A 19,498-nucleotide genomic window follows, 5' to 3' on the forward strand; every position below is an offset into this window, starting at 1 on the left:
GTGCCCTCCTGCTTCAAAACATCCACCATTGTCCCTGTACCCAAAAAAGACAAAGGTAACATGCCTGAATGACTGGAGTCCTGTCAGACTCACTTCAGTAATAAGCAAACAACAGGAATTCTGCAGATGCTGGAAATTCAAGCAACGCACATCAAAGTTGCTGGTGAACGCAGCAGGCCAGGCAGCATCTCTAGGAAGAGGTACAGTCGACGTTTCAGGCCGCGACCCTTCGTCAGGACTAACTGAAGGAAGAGTTAGTAAGAGATTTGAAAGGGGGAGGGGGAGAGGGAGGGGGAGATACAAAATGATAGGAGAAGACAGCAGGGGGAGGGATGGAGCCAAGAGCTGGACAGGTGGTTGGCAAAGGGGATATGAGAGGATCATGGGACAGGAGGTCCGGGGAGAAAGACAGGGGGGTTGGGAGGAACGCACAGGATGGGCAAGGGGTATAGTCAGAGGGACAGAGGGAGAAAAAGGAGAGTGAGAGAAAGAATGTGTATAAAAATAAGTAACAGATGGGGTACGAGGGGGAGGTGGGGCATTAGCGGAAGTTAGAGAAGTCGATGTTCATGCCATCAGGTTGGAGGCTACCCAGACGGAATATAAGGTGTTGTTCCTCCAACCTGAGTGCGGCTTCATCTTTACAGTAGAGGAGGCCGTGGATAGACATGTCAGAATGGGAATGGGATGTGGAATTAAAATGTGTGGCCACTGGGAGATCCTGCTTTCTCTGGTGGACAGAGCGTAGGTGTTCAGCAAAGCGGTCTCCCAGTCTGCGTCGGGTCTCGCCAATATATAGAAGGCCACATTGGGAGCACCGGACGCAGTATATCACCCCAGTTGACTCACAGGTGAAGTGTCACCTCACCTGGAAGGACTGTTTGGGGCCCTGAATGGTGGTAAGGGAGGAAGTGTAAGGGCGTGTGTAGCACTTGTTCCGCTTACAAAGATAAGTGCCAGGAGGGAGATCAGTGAGGAGGGATGGGGGGGGGGGGAAACGAATGGACAAGGGAGTCGCGTAGGGAGCGATCCTTGCGGAAAGCGGGGGGGGGGGGAGGGAAAGATGTGCTTAGTGGTGGGATCCCGTTGGAGGTGGCAGAAGTTATGGAGAATAATATGTTGGACCCGGAGGCTGGTGGGGTGGTAGGTGAGGACCAGGGGAACCCTATTCCTAGTGGGGTGGTGGGAGGATGGAGTGAGAGCAGATGTAAGTGAAATGGGGGAGATGCGTTTGAGAGCAGAGTTGTTGATAGTGGAGGAAGGGAAGCCCCTTTCTTTAAAAAAGGAGGACATCTCCCTTGTCCTGGAATGAAAAGCCTCATCCTGAGAGCAGATGCGGCAGAGACAGAGGAATTGCGAGAAGGGGATGGCATTTTTGCAAGAGACAGGGTGAGAAGAGGAATAGTCCAGATAGCTGTGAGAGTCATAGGCTTATAGTAGACATCAGTGGATAAGCTGTCTCCAGAGACAGAGACAGAAAGATCTAGAAAGGGGAGGGAGGTGTCGGAAATGGACCAGGTAAACTTGAAGGCAGGGTGAAAGTTGGAGGCAAAGTTAATAAAATCAATGAGCTCAGCATGCGTGCAGGAAGCAGTGCCAATGCAGTCGTCGATGTAGCGAAGGAAAAGTGGGGGACAGATACCAGAACAGGCATGGAACATAGATTGTTCCACAAAGCCAACAAAAAGGCAGGCATAGCTAGGACCTATACGGGTGCCCATAGCTACACCTTTAGTTTGGAGGAAGTGGGAGGAGCCAAAGGAGAAATTATTAAGAGTAAGGACTAATTCCGCCAGACGGAGCAGAGTGGTCGTAGAGGGGAACTGATTAGGTCTGGAATCCAAAAAGAAGCGGAGAGCTTTGAGACCTTCCTGATGGGGGATGGAAATATATAGGGACTGGACATCCATGGTGAAAATAAAGCGGTGGGGGCCAGGGAACTTAAAATCATGGAAAAGTTTCAGAGTGTGAGAAGTGTCACAAACATAGGTAGGAAGGGATTGAACAAGTGGGGATAAAACCGTGTCGAGGTATGCAAAAACGAGTTCGGTGGGGCAGGAGCAAGCTGAGACAATAGGTCGGCCAGGGCAGGCAGGTTTGTGGATCTTGGGTAGGAGGTAGAAACGGGAAGTGCGAGATGTGGGAACTATAAAGTTGGTAGCAGTGGATGGGAGATCCCCTAAGCGGATAAAGTCGGTGATGGTGTGGGAGACAATGGCCTGGTGCTCCTTAGTGGGGTCACGATCGAGGGGTAAATAAGGAGGTATCCGCGAGTTGTCGCTGTGCCTTGGCAAGGTAGAGGTCAGTACGCCAGACTACAGCAGCACCCCCCTTATCTGTAATCAATAATAAGTAAATGCTTTGAGAGGCTGGTCAAGGACTACATCTACAGCATGCCACTACCCACACTGGACCCCTTAAAATTTGCCTACTGACACAACCGATCAACAGGTGATGCAATAGCCACAGCTCTACATACCATCCTTACACGTTTGGAGAAGAAGGATGCTTACGTGAGAATGCTGTTCTTGGACTACAGTTCAGCATTCAACACCATAATTCCCTCCGGGCTCGACAAGAAGCTCAGAGACCTCGGCCTTGACCCTGCCTTGTGCAGCTGGATCCTGGACTGTCAGATCGCCAGCAGGTGGTAAGAGTGGGCTCCTTCGCCTCTGCCCCTCAACACATATGCCCCTCAGGGCTGTGTCCTAAGCCCCCTCCTTTACATTCTGCATATCCATGACTGTGTCGCCACTCACATCTCCAATCTGCTAATTAAATTTGCTGATGATACTACATTGATTGGCCTAATCTCTAATAATAATGAGGCAGCCTACGGAGAGGAAGTCATCACCATGACACAGAAGTGTCAAGAAAACAACCTCTCCCTCAATGTTCCGGTTGTGTGGTGAAAGAAGCACAACAGCGCCTCTTCCGCCTCAGACAGTTGAGGAAGTTTGGTATGGGTCCCCAAATCCTAAGAACTTTCTACAGGGGCACAATTGAAAGCATCCTGACTGGTTGCATCACTGCTTGGTATGGGAACTGTACCTCCCGTAATCGCAGGACTCTGCAGAGAGTGGTGCAGACAGCCCAGTGTATCTGTAGATGTGAACTTCTCACTATTCAGGACATTTACAGCAACAGGTGTGTAAAAAGGGCCTGAAGGATTATTAGGGACCCAAGTCACCCCAACCACAAACTGTTCCAGCAGCTACCATCCGGGAAATGGTACTGCAGCATAAAAGCCAGGACCAACAGGCTCTGGGACAGCTTCATCAGACTGATCAATTCACACTGATACAATTATATTTCTATGTTATACTGACTGTCCCGTTGTACATACTGTTTATTATAAATTACTATAAATTGCACATTTAGACAGAGACATAATGTAAAGATTTTTAGATAGATAGATAGATATACTTTATTAATCCCGAGGGAAATTGGGTTTGGTCACAGCCACACCATCCAAGAATAGGGCATAAATATAGCAATACAAAAACCACAAACAATCAAGCAACAAAATGCAAACTATGCCAGATGGAAAATAAGTCCAGGACCAGCCTATTCCACATGCATGTGAAGTAATAAAGTCAATTCAGTTCAATCGATAATAAATTTACTTTGAACTTTGAGAATGCACTGACAGTGGAGGAAATAAAGGTTTCGGAGAAGTAGGTAGGGGCCAATTATGCAGCTGCTTTGTCCAGGAAGGTGCCGAGCTTCTGAAATATTGTTGGTTCTGTACAAGTAGAACACAGAACAATACAGCACAGGAACAGTCCCTTCAGCCCATCACGTTATGCCAACCTAATTAAACTAGAACTAAGCACCATTCCCATTCTCTGTCTTTTCCTGTGCCTATCTAGTCTTTTAAACATCTCGATTGTATTTGCCTCCAATACCACTCCTCGTTGCGCATTCCAGACACCTACCAGTCTATGCAAAACCCTATATATCTCCTTTGAACCTACCACCTCTTACCTAAAATTCATGCCCTCTAATTTTAGGCATGTCAATCCTGGGAAAAAGATACATATCTGAGGGTGCAATTGGACCATCCAGTATCATACCTGTTCTAACAAAGGGTCTTCAACCTGAAACATTAGATTTGCCTCTTGTCCCACAGATGAGTACTTCCAGTATCTTCTGCTTTTATTTTAGAAGAAAGGTGTTTGTGGAGCAGTCAGTCCACTAACCTGACATACCTCCATTTACCTGAGGTTACCTCCCCTCTTGCTGATCCAACTTCCCTTTACGCTCAATCCCAGTACCAGCCCCTGCGTAGGTTACAAATGCCAGGGAAATGCCGCTTGCTGCATTAAATCCTCCTTTCTCAGTCCATGCTCTGTGCAGGGGGTGCTGTCGGGACTCGAGGGACTAAGTTGTGATGAGAGGTTGGTCAGGTTTTTTCACCGTAGGAGAATAAGGGTTGACTTTACAGAGGTGTATAAAATCATGAGGGGCACAGATAGGGTGTTTTGAGCAGTCCCCCCCCCCCCCAAGTTGGGGAAGAAAGAACTAACGGGCAGAGGTTTAAGGTGAGAGGGGAGAGTTATTATAGGAACCCAAGGGTATGGGTATATAACACCTGAATAGATGACTAATTGGACCAAAGAGCTGTATGATTCTGCGACTCTCCTTCCCCTATACCTGTAATCCTGAACCTTAAATCGATACTTTCTAGTCCCAGTAACATCGGCCAATAGATACAGCTTTCCTGTGTCTACCTAATCTAAACTTATCACAACCCTATCTCTCTCTATCAAATTTTCCAGCAACCAATCCCAATCTGTAACCAAAGTCTCCTCAACCTGCAGCCATTCTGGGAAATCCCCTCTACGTCCCTCAAAGACCATTCACAGCCTGTGTGGCCATCCAAATCAAAAGCGGCATTCAGTTGTGACCAAACACTGGCATGTAGGGGTTCAGCCTAAGCTTCCTGATTTTGTATTGAACATTTCCAAGATTTTAAGATTAACTCCAAGGGAGACTTCATGTTCACAGATATTTCCATCAGAAAGATGTGCTGAAAGGCTAATTCTGGGAATGACAGAATTATCCTACCATACAGGCAAAAGAGGTTGGATTGTTTCCTTTGGAGTTTAAGGGTGATCTTATGGAAATATACAGAATTCCAAGGGGGCATAGCAAAGCAGATGCTGCATTGTTTGCAGGGTGGTAGAGCCTCAAACATAATTAGAAGATCAGGGCATGGTCACATAGAGCTAAGGAACAAACGCTGGAATTTAGTCTCTCAGGGGATGGTGAATTTTTGCAATGTGCAGCCCTGGAGGGTCACGGAGACTGGATCATTGGAGAAGTTCAAAGAGGAAATGTGAATGATTGAGAGATCAGAGAACTGAGGGCAATGGGAAGTGGCACAAAAGAGATGGTGGTATAGATCAGCCATGATCATATTGAATGGCAGGTGTTCCTACTCCTGCTCTGGTCTTTTTGTGTTCTGCCCATACACCTCCTCCCTCACCTCCATTCAGTCCTTCCAGGTGAGGCAACACTTCACCTGCAAATCTGCTGGGGTTGTCTATTGTGTCCGGTGCTCCCAATGCAGCTTCCTCTACCTCGGTAAGACCCGTCGTTATTGGGGGAACCACTTCATCGTGCACCTCCGCTCCATCCACCACAAGTGGGATTTCCATTTAATTTCCCATTTTAATTCCATTTCCTACTCCTGTTCTGACATGTCGGTCCATGGTCTCCTCTCGTGCCAAGATGAGTCCACCCTCAGGGAGGAGGAGCAACATTCCATCTGGGTAGCCTCCAACCTGCTGGCATGAATATTGATTTCACCTTCCGGTAAACAAATTTCCCCCCTTCCACTATTCCATACACTGACTTTTACCTCTTCCCACCTGCCTATTACTTCCCCTCGGTCCCTTCCTCCTATGGTCCACTCTCCTCTCCCATCACATTCCTTCTTCTCCAGCACCTTACTGTTCCCACCCACCTGGCTTCACCTTTCATCTCCCAGCTATCCTCCTTTCCCTCCCCAACCTTTTTATTCTGGCATCGTCCTCCTTTCTCCTCAGTTCTGAAGAAGGGTCTGAGGCCCAAAATGTCACCTATCTACTCATTTCCATAGAGGTTGCCCGACCTGCTGAGTTCCTCCAGCATTTTGCATGTTGTCCTGTGCTCTGTGGCCACAATGTTTATTATCTACGAATTCACTAGTTTCTTACCGAGACTATTTTGACACCACCTCATAACCTCTACTACTACTGTGGGACGGAAAACCTTCAAGAACCGACAATCATCGTCACATGGAAATATATTTCTTCTTTCCTTGTTGTTGCATCTAAACTCCAGAACTCTCCACTCAGAAGCACTTTGGGCACAACTTCATCACAGCAGCCTACTGATTTCAAAGGGCAATGAGGAGTGGACTTTCCAGCAACACTCTATCCAGTAAACTTTTTTTTTTGTGTGTGCCATAGTCTGCCAGAGCCTCGGCGACCACTTTTTTTCTCCCAAGTGGTTGTCTTGGAGGAAGGATTCCCCCACATCCTTCTCACAGCACAGTTTTTTTTTACGAGGCCGAGTTGCGAGCTCGACACTCAACCCGGCACGGATGGAAAGCGTGCCCGGGAGCGGCCTGACTGGATTCGAACCCGGGAACCTTCGCTCTGGAGTCTGGCGCTGATGTCACTGCGCCACCAGTTGCCATCCAGTAAACACATACTAAAAATAGCTCCAAGTTAAAATTTTTAAAGATGGCGCTGGTAACTGGCGACTTTGCGCGTGCTCTCCTGAGCAAACTGCCCCCTCCACTATCCTATACCCAAGAAACCCTTCTAAACCTCCAATCTAGAAAGATCAAGATCAACAACACCCTGGCGAAGCTACTGACCCAGCTGGAGACCACCGCACCAGAATTGCTTCTTAAACTCCGGACCGCACCTGGACCCGACCAGCGAGGCCCACCACGTTCCCGGAGACCCGCGGTCTGCTACCGTGCTGGAGACACGGCCCATTCCGACCAGCACCTCTCCGGAGCAGACGACCACACAGAAGTGACAGCGGAGACTTCAAGGTGCCTCAGACGCTTCCCCACAGCGCACTGTAAAGCCCCATTGGTGGCCATCCACAGCTGCCGGAAGTGAGGCCTCCGCCGCCGACCACGGAAATCGAGCCCAAGGCTCAGCTGGAGCGGAGGCCTCCGCAACCGTGACTCGGTTGAAGGACTTGTTTCAGCCAGGGACCCGGCCATCCAGGATTAAGTGTCGGCTTTGGGGCCTGACCCAATCGACAGCCCGGGCCCCCAGCAGCTGGAAGTGGCAGCGGAGCCTCCCCCGTTACTCGGCCTGACCCGGAGCGCACGACGACATGACCCGCCGATCGATTCCCGCGGGACGCATCCACCAACCTCAAAGAGCTGACAACGACACACTGCATCGATGGAAACCTGAAAAGATGCAGGGAAGCATGGGAGAAGAACTGGGCTGCTGGTCAGATTGAAGCTGAGGGGCTTCAGGGTCCCTATGCCCACCATCCTACTAGCTAATGTGCAAGCCATAGAGAACAAGGTGGATGACCTTACAGGGAGACTCACCTACTGCAGGGAGATGCAGAACTGCTGTGTATTCTGTTTCACTGAGACCTGGCTCTCCCCGCCACCCCCGACTGTGCCATTCGACCGGAGGATTTTTGATCCATCGGACGGACCACACGGCGTCTTCGGACAAGACGAGGGGAGGTGGTGTCTGCCTACTGATCTACACTGCGTGGTGCTTGGACACAGTGGCACTGACAAGCTCCTGCAGCCCGGACCTGGAACACCTGTCGGTGAAGTGTCGTCCCTACTATCTGCCAAGGGAATTCACCTCAGTCATACTGACAGCGGTCTACATTCCCCCCCAGGCGGACATGGAGTGTGCTCTGAACATACTGTATGCCAACATCAGTGAACTTGAGACCAGGTATCCGGAGGCTTTGCTCATTACAGCCGGGGACTTTAACCAGGCCAACCTCAGAAAGGCGCTGCCAAAGTTATACCAATATGTCTCCTGCCCCATTAGAGGCCTGAATATACTTGACCACTGCTACACAGCAGTCAAGGATGCCTACCGTTCCGTCCCACGACCTCACTTTGGAAAATTGGACCATCAGGCCATACTCCTCCCAGCTTACAAACAGAAACTGAAGCGAGAGGTCACAGTGTCAAAAGTAGTGTCGCGTTGGACAGAGGAAACGGATGAGATCCTCCGTGACTGCTTTGAATCAGTGGACCGGTTAGTATTCAAGGACTCGGCAGCTAACCTCAATGAGTATGTGTCAGCTGTCACGGACTTTATTTGGAAATGCACGGAGGACTCTGTGTCTCGCAAGACGATCTGGGTATTTCCTAACCAGAAACCTTGGATGAACTATGAGGTCAAGTCCTTTTTAAAGGCTAGAGCTGCGGCTTTTAGGTCCGGGGATACTAGTCGCTACACGGAATCCAGGCATGAACTCCGGAAAGCCATTAAGGGCGCCAAGAGGCAATATCGAGCCAAGTTGGAAGCCCAGGCTAACCAAAGGGATGCCAGTAGACTATGGCAGGGTCTAAATGAGATCACTGGGCGCAAAGAAAAGGCTGGCAATATCAATAACTGTGGCGCTTCTCTTCCTGACGAACTTAACGTATTCTGTGCAAGATTCGAACAGAAGAGGAGCGTCCCACTCCCTCCGGATGAACCGGATCTGGTGGCATCGAGATTCATCGTCACCGAGGAGGACGTTAGAAGGGTCTTCCTGAAGGTAAATCCAAGGGAGGCGATGGGCCCAGATGGCGTCCCAGGACGGGTTCTCCGGGCCTGTGCAAGCGAGCTAGCTGGAGTGTTTGCTGACATCTTCAACTGCTCCTTGCTTCAGTCTAAGACCCCCTTGTGTTTAAGAAGGCAACGATAATCCCAGTGCCGAAGAAGAGCAAGGTGGCATGCCTGAATGACTATCGACCTGTGGCTCTGACATCAATCGCTATGAAGTGCTTCGAGCGATTGGTTATGGCACACATCAACCACAGCCTACCGGTCAACCTCGACGCTTTGCAATTCGCCTACCGGAGCAACAGGTCAACAGCAGATGCCATCTCTCTGGCCCTACATCCCTCCTTAGAACACCTGGAGAATAAAGACGCATATGTAAGGCTCCTTTGCATTGACTACCGCTCTGCCTTTAATACCATCATTCCAAATAAACTGATTCCTAAGCTCCGGAACCTGGGCCTTAGCACTCAGATCTGCAGCTGGATCTTCAACTTCCTCACAGACAGGACCCAGGCTGTAAAAATAGGGGACAAGCTCTCCTCTACAATCACTCTGAGCACCAGTGCCCCACAAGGTTGTGTACTCAGCCCCCTGCTGTACTCACTGTACACCCATGACTGTGTAGCCAAATTTCCATCAAACTCGATATACAAGTTTGCTAATGACACAACAATTGTAGGCCGTATCTCAGGTAATGATGAGTTTGAGTACAGAGAGGAAATTAAGAACCTGGTGGCATGGTGCGAAGACAATAACCTATCCCTCAACGTCAGCAAGACGAAGGAATTGGTTGTTGACTTCAGAAGGAGCAGCGGACCGCACGACCCAATTTATATCGGTGGTGCACAAGTGGAACAGGTCAAAAGCTTTAAGTTCCTCGGGGTCAATATCACAAATGACCTGACTTCGTCCAACCAAGCAGAGTTCACTGCCAAGGCGGCCCACCAGCGCCTTTACTTCCTGAGAAAACTAAAGAAATTTAGCCTGTCCCCTAAAACCCTCACTAATTTTTATAGATCCACCATGGAAAGCATTCTTCTAGGGTGCATCACAACCTGGTATGGAAGTTGTCCTGTCCAAGACCGAAAGAAGCTGCAGAAGATCGTGAACAAGGCACAGCACATCACACAAAACAATCTTCCATCCTTGGACTCACTTTACACCGCACGCCGTCGCAGCAGTGTTGCTAGGATAATCAAGGACACGACCCACCCAGCCAACACACTCTCTGTCCCTCTTCCCTTCGGGAGAAGGCTCAGGAGCTTGAAGACTCATACGGCCAGATTTGGGAACAGCTTCTTTCCAACTGTGACAAGACTGCTGAACGGATCCTGACCCAGATCTGGGCCGTACCCTCCAAATATCCGGACCTGCCTCTCGGTTTTTTTGCACTACCTTACTTTCCATTTTTCTATTTTCTACTTATGATTTATAATTTAAATTTTTAATATTTACTAATTTTTACTATTTAGTATTTGTAATCCAGGGAGTGGAAAACGCAGAATCAAATATCGCTGTGATGATTGTATGTTCTAGTATCAATTGTTTGGCGATAATAAGATGTAAAGTATAAGTTGTGTTCTTCACTGGGGAAGGTTTAACCACATAATTAACTGCCAGAGCAGAAGGCTGGATCCAGTGCACACTGCAAAATGTCAGTGGCCCACACCCTTTGACAATAATGCTCTGGAACATAGTGACACTGATCTTACTTAATTATTTAGAGATACAGCACAGTATCAGGCCCATCCACCCCAACGAGCCCATGCCACTCAATTATACCCACGTGACCGATTATGTCTTTGGAATGTGGAAGGAAACTGGATACCTGGAGAAAAGCTAAGCAGTCACTGAGAGAACTTACAAATGCCGCACAGACAGCAGAGGGCCGCTGGTGCTTTAACAGTGTGAGCTATTGTGCCACCCACGTTTTCAGGATAGATCTGGGTTTGACTAATGGAGAACAGAAAGCCAATGAATGTAGTTGAATGAAGACAATTTGTTGCCCAAGAGAAACATTTCAGAATGGATTAGCGGAGTAACACACACAAAATGCTGGAGGAACTCAGCAGGCCAGGCAGCATCTATGGAAGAAAGTGCAGTCGAAGTTTTGGGCCGAAGCCCTTCGGCAGGACTGGAGTCTTTCTCTTGTTTGTGATTGGATTAGTGGGCTTGCTTTCCATTTCGTGATGACGGTGTAATGTTATCATCAGGAGGAGGAAGGCAGCCAGCTTTCCAGTCTGATTCTTTTAAGCAGCAGCCTAAATACTTCGACTTCAGTTTCTGTATCAGTCTGACAGTAGTAAATGGTGTGGCCTGAGTAGTGAATGGGGCAGAGCCACTGTCATCAAGCACCACTGCTAGGGAGTATACTGGAGCTGTGTGCATATGTTGTTGTTCAGTCGTTAAGTTGAGTCCAACTCTTCGCGACCTCATGGACCCCTGCACACCAAGCCTTCTTGTTGGAAACTGTCTCTCTAAATCCCCCAAGGTGATACGCATTGTCTGAGTAATATTATCTATCCATCATAGCCTCTGTAGTCCTCTCCTTCTTTTAGCTTCTGTTTCACCTAACATGAGAGTCTTCTCCAAGGAATCCTGTCTTCTCATGCTGTGGTGAAATATTTGAGCTTTTGTCTCATAATCAAGCCTCCTAGTGAGCAGTCTGGCTGTATCTCTTCAAGTATAGACTTGTTAGATCTTCTTGCTGTCCAACGAACTCTTAACACTTCCCTCCAGCATCCAAGTTCGAAGGTGTCGATTCTTTTGTATTCTGCCTTACTAACAATCCAGCTCTCACAGCCATACACTACAACTGGAAATACGGTAGACTTGACTATATGTAAATATAGCAGATATTAATTCAAACAAGAACCAGGCTTCAGTTCTTATTGTAAACATAAATAAGTTCAAGAAGCTTGCAATTAGCCTTGAATTTTGTAACTTGCAAGCAGTAAATTGAAGTTAAAAGCACTGGCTGCTCCACAGACTAGGAGACTGCAAATGTACGAGACAAATGTTAAGACAATGAGGATGTAAATTGGCTTGCATTAAACCAGGCAACATTGCTAAGTTACTTGCATCAATGTGACTTGACAGCAAGCTGGCAAACCAGACAGATGTTGTCACTTAGCATATCAAACATGGTCACAGGTAAAGGCAATCAATAGTTTTTGTGTACTTACCATATTTGTGTACTCAGAGACAGCCCTGACAACATTAATTTTGGGCGAATGGCTCTCTGTTATCAAAAGGTTTTAGAATATTTGTGTTAATTAGTTTCTTCCAAAGGTGTTTGGACCTTCAGAGGTACCTTATCAATTACAATGGGTTTCCACTATGCATCTCAAAGTATTGAAGTAAACAATGTCATTGTAACTATTGAAATTGTGTTGAATCGCCTACTGCTACTTTTGATCTTACCTTTGGGTTTGTGAGCCTCTACCAAGAGTGTCTCCGGAATGATGCCCACTTGTTGTGCTGAGTAAAGATTTCTATATCATCAGCTTCAGTGTCAATGCCACAATCATTTACAGTTAAACAGACAGCAGCAGTTCAGTGCATTATCCAGCCATGTTACTGAATTACATTATTTGAAATACCAGGTCTTTAAGGCCATTTTCTTAGTCTAGAATGAACAATCACCTACACGAACTACTTTGGAAAATGAATGGGAAAGAAAGGTTGGTATTAAACCCCAGACGTACTCTCACCTGCTTCTCATATTCAAGGAGCTGCTTGGATAGCTGTTGTGTGGCAATACTCATCTCATTCTGTAAAACATAAAAATCCAGATTCGGTAAGTGTGATATATATGTCTAAAGGCAGCAATGTAATGACAGGAATTCTACAAACAGTGTTCAGTGTTAATAAATATGCAGTCCTTAATCTTTCAAATGCTCGAAACAAACTCCATGAAAACAGCTAACAACAGAAATACCAATCTGCCATTCCTTTTGATACTATTTCTGCAACTACAATTTGTCACTACATTACAATAACAAGTGATATGGTCCGCACAACATTGTGGGCCGAAGAGCCTGTAATGTGCTGTAAATGTCCATGTTCTACGACACTGCATTTATGTATGGTCTTCATTATCTATCAGTATGCAGAATGCAAATTCACATACATATACAAGCCAGAATTTTCAAAATCCTTTACAGAAGAACTTAAATTCTGCAGGTATTTTTGTGACAAGCTTTGTTATTTGCATCAATTGTTCTTTCTAAGATCATTCACAAAAATCCAAACACAAGTGCTGTTTCCATATATAACAATTACAGCACAAAACAGGCCATCTCGGCCGTTCTAGTCCGTGCCGAACTCTTACTCTCACCTAGTCCCACTGACCTGCACTCAGCCTATAACCCTCCATTCCTTTCCTGTCCATTGTTACATGCTCAAGGAGATCTCTGTTTTTTTTGTGAGAATGATGTAATGGTCTTTTGGAGGTTACCTGATGTGATTTTCCTGCCGATGTGAGGTCATGTGATGACATGTGCACCATAGGTATATAAGGGTCGACCCCAGATGACACAGTTAGTTTTTAGTTTGTAGATTTCCAGGTAGAACGTGCTGTGTCTCCGTTTCTGTTGCGTGTTTGTTTTTGTGACACAGTTTCATTTTTAAAACAGAGTGTTGCATTCTACTGCAAGATACAATATTATTGGACTGGAAAATTTTGGCTAGATGTGCTGATTTACTCAATTCCAGTAGTAGAAGCGAGAGTGAAGACTTTATTGAAGTACAGGATTGAAGGATTGAGGGAAGTCGGCATCGTTTGGCAGTTTAACAAAGGATCGACCTTATTGAGTCTTCGTTGAAGGAATAGCGACCTGCATCCAGATAACTCTTGCCAAAAAGAGCAAAGAGTTCATGCAAAGGTTTGCTCTCTCTAAAAGAATTTAAGGTCATTTGGTTTAAACTGTTTATTTATTGCCACGTGAATCCTGTGGACAGAACCAGCAGGAAAGTCGCATCTGTGAAGAAATCCTTCACCAGAGAAGTCCCTCCCAATTGAACGTATAAATCTGTTGGACTTTCGAATTTACCATTTTAAGAACCATAGCTGACTTTATCACTTTAAGAACTCTTTGCATTTAACGCTTTAAGAACCAGTGCCGAGTGACGAGTTGTTGAATGGCTGCATAACGGTTAATTTGTTTTTTTTATCGTTTATCTGTGTTTAATAAATGTTTGGTTGTTTTTATATAACCTGTCTCGATTGATATTCATTGTTGCCGTATACGTAACACCATATAGCTATCCAATTTAACTTCAAGTGACAACATCGAACCTGCCTCAACCACTTCTGCCGGAAGCTCGTTCCACACAGCTACCACTCTCTGAGTAAAGAAGTTCCCCCTCATGTTACCCCTAAACTTTTGTCCTTTAACTCTCAACCCATGTCCTCTTGTTTGAATCTCCCCCATTCTCAATGGAAAAAGCCTATCCACATCAAATCTATCTATCCCCCTCACAATTTTAAATACCTCTATCAAGTCCCCCCTCAACCTTCTATGCTCCAAAGAATAAAGACCTAACTTGTTCAACCTTTCTCTGTAACTTAGGTGATGAAACCCAGGTAACATTCTAGTAAATTTTCTCTGTACTCTCTCTATTTTGTTGACATCTTTCCTATAATTTGGTGACCAAAACTGTACACAATACTCCAAATTTGGCCTTACCAATGCCTTGTACAATTTCAACATTACATCCCAACTCCTATACTCAATGCTCTGATTTATAAAGTTTCTGCAACAGTGTTTGTGCACTTTCCTGGGCCACTCATGCCCTCATTTATATGCCTCATTTCTGTTCTCCCTGACACTTTTTACCCAGTGCAAAAGTCCCTGAAAAGCATCAATAGTAGCACAATATTAAATTTTCAGTGCTATTGTCAACCTTGCTAGTCTAAAACACAAAACCTGTTATTCACTGGTGGGCTTGACTGAACATTTCCCCTGAAACATGCTGTTTAAAGTGACAACTGTCAGTTTGCATCCTTTCCCCTCAGTGACATATGAGATCTTCTGTAACCTCAGACAAGGCCTCCCACAGCTTTCTCAGCGAGGTTGGGGACCTGCTCAATGTCCCAGTCTCAGGACCATTTCCATCGCTGCTGCCAATCTCTTAACTAAAATCCATGTTCAAGGAGAGGTAACTTTTCCTTCAATGTACAGGAGCAAGCAAAGCATGCACAGGGACCTTGCTGATGTGAAGGCATGCCTATCCACACAGGGACCTCTCTACTAATCCCTGCCTGAAGAGTCTCTATGACCCCCTCACAAAGACCATGTCTCCTGTAGGCACAGTTTATCACTAGCTTGTCTAGATCTGCTCAACCCTTTGGGGCCAACCTCCGCCCCTCTAACGTGGAACATCTTTCCATTAAGCTACAACATTAATTGGGGGTTCAGGGAGGAGTTTGAAAAGATTTATTTTTCCCCTTTTCCCTTCAAGTTAAGCATCTAATTCCAAAATGCACATTGCCTTATGATGGATAACTTGAGTGAGCACTGAGTCAGTCAGGGGCTCTTCACCAGCTTCTTTTATTATTGAGCGTTGTGAAGCATATCTTCCACGGTTTTCTCAGTGGGCCCAGGCTGGTTTGGCAGGTAAAGGGAGTGGTTGACTGAAGCTTAAACTCAAGTATTTACTGCACATTAATCTATTTTTGGGCAGAAAGTCTTTGTGTTATCTGTAATTACTTATAAAGTATGCGTCATGAAAGATCCAAGATGTGAGATATGGATTTCTAGGTTACTACAAACATTAATTATATACAACGTAATTCAACAAGGAATATAAACAGAAAAATGGGGAAGAAGGAACTATTCAGGTAGGTGATAGGACAGAAATCTGTGCAGAGAAAGGGGAGGGTTAGAGAGGACAAAGGGAATGTGTGCAATAGGGTGGAGACCAAGCAATGCTGAAGGACAACAGAAGGAAGTGATGCCACCTGACGCAGGGTGGGGTCTCTTCATTACCTGTCTGGAACAGGTGTAAATAAAAAGGCAGCTGAGAAAAGAAAGAGGGCAGGGCAGAGAGAAGGAATAGACTGTAATGGAACTGTGACGTTGCTGGAAACCTGCAATAAGAAATGCAGCAAATTTCCATCAGGCCAGGCAGTCAGAGAATTAACCTCACAGTTGGTTGTAAAGCTAGTTATCTCAAACCGATGACATGAGCAAATCAACTAACCTGAGCACCGTAGACCCTCTGCATGGCTTGCAGCAGGTTGTTTGTGTAGTCAGTTAAAGTGCCTGCATCCTCCTCAAACACACTCAGCAGGGAACGTGTCTGAAACAAGAAAATGCATACCACTTTTTGCAAATGCATAAAAATACGTTATGGTTTTGCTTTCAAGGTGTCAAAACTACTGCTGTCAAAAACATTCAACTTTGTGAACGCAATCTACTCAATTTTAATATCTTGGGAGAATCTTGCTGGGGCCACATTTAAGTCACCTATGTGGTGGACAAGCTCTCCAGCAATCCTGAGCTCGGCTACTGTCCATGAGAAGGTTGGAACTGGAACAGGTTTATTATTGTCACACATACTGAGATACAGTGAAAAGCTTCTCTTGCATACTGTTCATAACGAACAGAACATTGAGGCAGAACTAGGTAAAAATAGTAACAACGCACGATCATGTGTAACAGCTACAGAGAGACTGCAAGGTCACAACACAAATTCTTCCTGTGACTGCGTGGGCACCCTTACTCCCGTCATCCAGACACGCAGGTGCCATAACTGATTGCCATAAATCGCCCTTCGTGTGTGGGTGAACAGTAGGAACTTGGGCAGGTAGATTTGAATGAGGAAAGAATGAAATAGGTTTGGGAGTCTAGTATGGCATATTTGCAAATCTCAAAAGTATGCAATTTTTGTTACAAGGTTTTGGTCTAAGGAGTTCCAAGACAAGACAGCTGGAAACCGGGTTGGTGGTACACACAGCACAAACTTTCACTTGACACAGATATTTGACACACATACACACTACACCTGCCTCCATCATCATTGGCCCTCTCCCCCCACTAGATTACTTCACCCCAGCACAAAGACCTCAGCAGCTGAAGCAGCATCTGGTGCAGACAAATGGTGTAGCTCAACATTTTGAGTCAGGGTTGGCCTTTACCATTCCAGTTTCCAGCATATGTTAGTCTCTCATGTCTTCATCTCACGCAGTCTCCCTTCTGTCCACACACCCTCCCTCCATTAACCGTTCGGGAGCAGACCACTCACTTCGGAAGGGAGAGGGGGAAGCGTGCCCTCCAGTAGTCCTGCTGATCCGGATTCTGATACCAAATCCCAATAGGCAAAGGGCTTCTCATGAGGGTTAGAGGCTATTCAACCCCTCGGACGCTGCTGCCCCAACACACATTTAGTGGTCAGGGGTGAATCAGGCAGTAGCAGTGATCTAATGCAATGGCTGGGCTGGTTCTGGGATGCTGAAGGTAGTTGGGGTGACAGTAATGTGAAAGTGTGAGAGAGGTGAAGGAGCATGGGCTAGTGTGCTGAGATAACAGGAGTATGGCAATGGGAGGACGGGGTGAGGGGGATGATGAGGTGTGATGGGGTAAGGGGTGAGATGGGGGTGATGGGTGAGGGGTGAAGGGGATGATGTTAGGGAATGATGGCAGTGAGGGGGAATAATGGGGTGAGAGATGAGGGGCTGATGGGTGAGAGGTGAGGGAGATGTTGGGTTAGGGGTTGATGGGGTGAGGGGTGAGATGGGGATGATGGGGGCTGAAGGGTGAGATGAGGGGTGATGGTTGAGAGGTGAGGGGGATGATGGGTTAGGAGCTGGGGGGGTGAGGGCCGAGGGCTGATGGGGTTGATAGGTATAATGGGGTGAGATAAGGGTGATGAGTGAGAAGTGACAGGACTGATGGGGGTGATGGGTGAGGGGTTGATGGGGGTGATGGTTATGATGGGGTGAGGGGTTAAGGGTGAGATAAAGGCGACAGGTGAGGGGGCTGTGAGGTGACGGGGATAATGGGGTGAGAGGTGACAGGTGAGGGGTTAAGGGGTGAGATGGGTGAGGTGAAGGGGATGATGGGTTAGGGGTTGATAGGGGTGAGAGGTGATGGGGATGACGGAGGTGGGGAGTTAAGGGGTGAGGGTGAGAGGTGATGGGGATGATGGGGATGAGGGGTTAAGGAGTGAGACGGGTGAGAGGTGAGGGAGATGATGGATTAGGGGTTGATGGGGTGAGGGGTGAGAAGTGATGGGGTGGGGGGGTTAAGGGGTGAGGGTGAGAGGTGATGGGGATGATGATATGATGGGGTGGGGGGTGAGAGGTGATGGGGTAGAGGAGGGTGTGGAAGAAGGAGCGGTACTAGGGGAAGGGAGTGAGCGCTGTGGCCGAGGTTCGAGCTCCGGCCGGGCCCGCCTCCCCTGTCCAGAACCGGGAGCTCAGGTCCGTGTGCTACGGCGGAGTGCGGGCCTGGGCTGTGTTGCGGTTGCGGGCTCGGGGTTGCGGCGGGTCCAGACCCGGCCCCGGGCCCAGGGTCCCGAGGCGGCTCCTACCTGCGGACTGTCCAGCAGCGCCTCCTCCAGCAGCAGCCTGTCTACGGGCGGCATCTTCTCCGCTCCCAACACTGCGCGTGTCCGCGATTCGTGCCCGCGCTCCAAACATGGGCGCTCGTTCCCGCCTTCCGCGCTCCTGCCTTCGGTCTGCGCCACAGTCACGGGCAGAACGCCGTTCGGCTCGTCGTGTCCGTGATATCCCCCAACACTGACACGAATCAACCGTAATCGTAAAGTAGGATCGTCATGTCTACTATTTGTCAGCGTGTGTATATATTTATTTCTGTGTGGATTAAGCATTCTTGGCCATTTAAATAATTAATTACGAGTTATATTTATAAACACGTGAATTGAATGCGTTACGTCATCACGCGGCCACGAAATACGTGGCGTCTCGCTTAAAGTAAAGGTCAGGTTACAGTTTGACTCTATGTCTAATGTACATTCTGGAGCAGAGGGTGGTGGGGATGCACCATTAAGCTGGATGCTAACCGCCGTAAAACAAGATACAGACAGACTGTTTGACTCTGGGGGTGCAGGAGTTCACATTAAAAGGGTTGCTGGGCATGGGTGAGAGAGCACAAGTCCGGGTATTTTTAGCGTGTTTAAGGGGTACAGGGGTTTTTTATAGAATATGACGAATAAACAGGAATAGGATACTAGGATGGTCAAAGATGGGAGGGTGAAGTGTAGGTTTGTGTGTGTGTGTGTGTGATTGGGTGAAGGGATTTAGAATGTATGTCTAGTGCACATTCTGGAGCAGAGGGTGGCGGTAATGCACCATTAAGCTGGATGCCAACCGCCGTAAAACAAGATACAGACAGACAGTTTGACTCTGGAGTCTTCCTTTGAATTAATTTAATGTTTAAAGCCATGAATATTTCACTCAGCTCAACTCTGAACTGATGCCACAACCAATGGAACTCTACAACTCATGTTCTGAATACTTATTCTCATTGTATTTTTATTTTTTCTCAGTTCAAGCTGGTAAAACTTGAGGCACGGGCAGACTCCCTTCTCAATCGTTAGGAGCTTTCAGACTAGTGGTGTTTAGAAGTGTGGCTTTCTGGAGATCTACATAGATACTACTGTGTAGACCTGACTGTTTAATGCTATTGTGTAGTGACTTTGGGGTGATACCAGTTGCAGATATTACTATCGGGACAATGTTCATGGTCCATAGTCTTCCAATT

At 47.0% G+C, this 19,498-nt stretch overlaps 1 protein-coding gene across 2 annotated transcripts in view; it reads right to left on the reverse strand.

Annotated features, from left to right (window-relative positions):
* appl2 (adaptor protein, phosphotyrosine interaction, PH domain and leucine zipper containing 2) overlaps window positions 1-18,485 on the reverse strand; it is a 135,838-nt gene extending 117,353 nt beyond the window's left edge. Inside the window, exons 1-3 of one of the 2 annotated variants that reach the window (XM_063072234.1) lie at window positions 18,306-18,485; window positions 15,975-16,073; window positions 12,482-12,541 (exon numbers count right to left, since the gene is read on the reverse strand). In XM_063072234.1, the coding sequence (XP_062928304.1) occupies window positions 12,482-12,541; window positions 15,975-16,073; window positions 18,306-18,359 (213 nt within the window). In that variant the 5' untranslated portion in view covers window positions 18,360-18,485. The remainder of the gene's footprint in view (window positions 1-12,481; window positions 12,542-15,974; window positions 16,074-18,305) is intronic. The other variant, XM_063072233.1, reaches the window with a different exon arrangement.
* Between the last annotated feature and the right edge of the window lie 1,013 nt (window positions 18,486-19,498).

This window comes from Mobula hypostoma, chromosome 20 (assembly GCF_963921235.1).
Source record: "Mobula hypostoma chromosome 20, sMobHyp1.1, whole genome shotgun sequence".
In the NCBI taxonomy this organism is placed as follows: Eukaryota; Metazoa; Chordata; class Chondrichthyes; order Myliobatiformes; family Myliobatidae; genus Mobula; species Mobula hypostoma.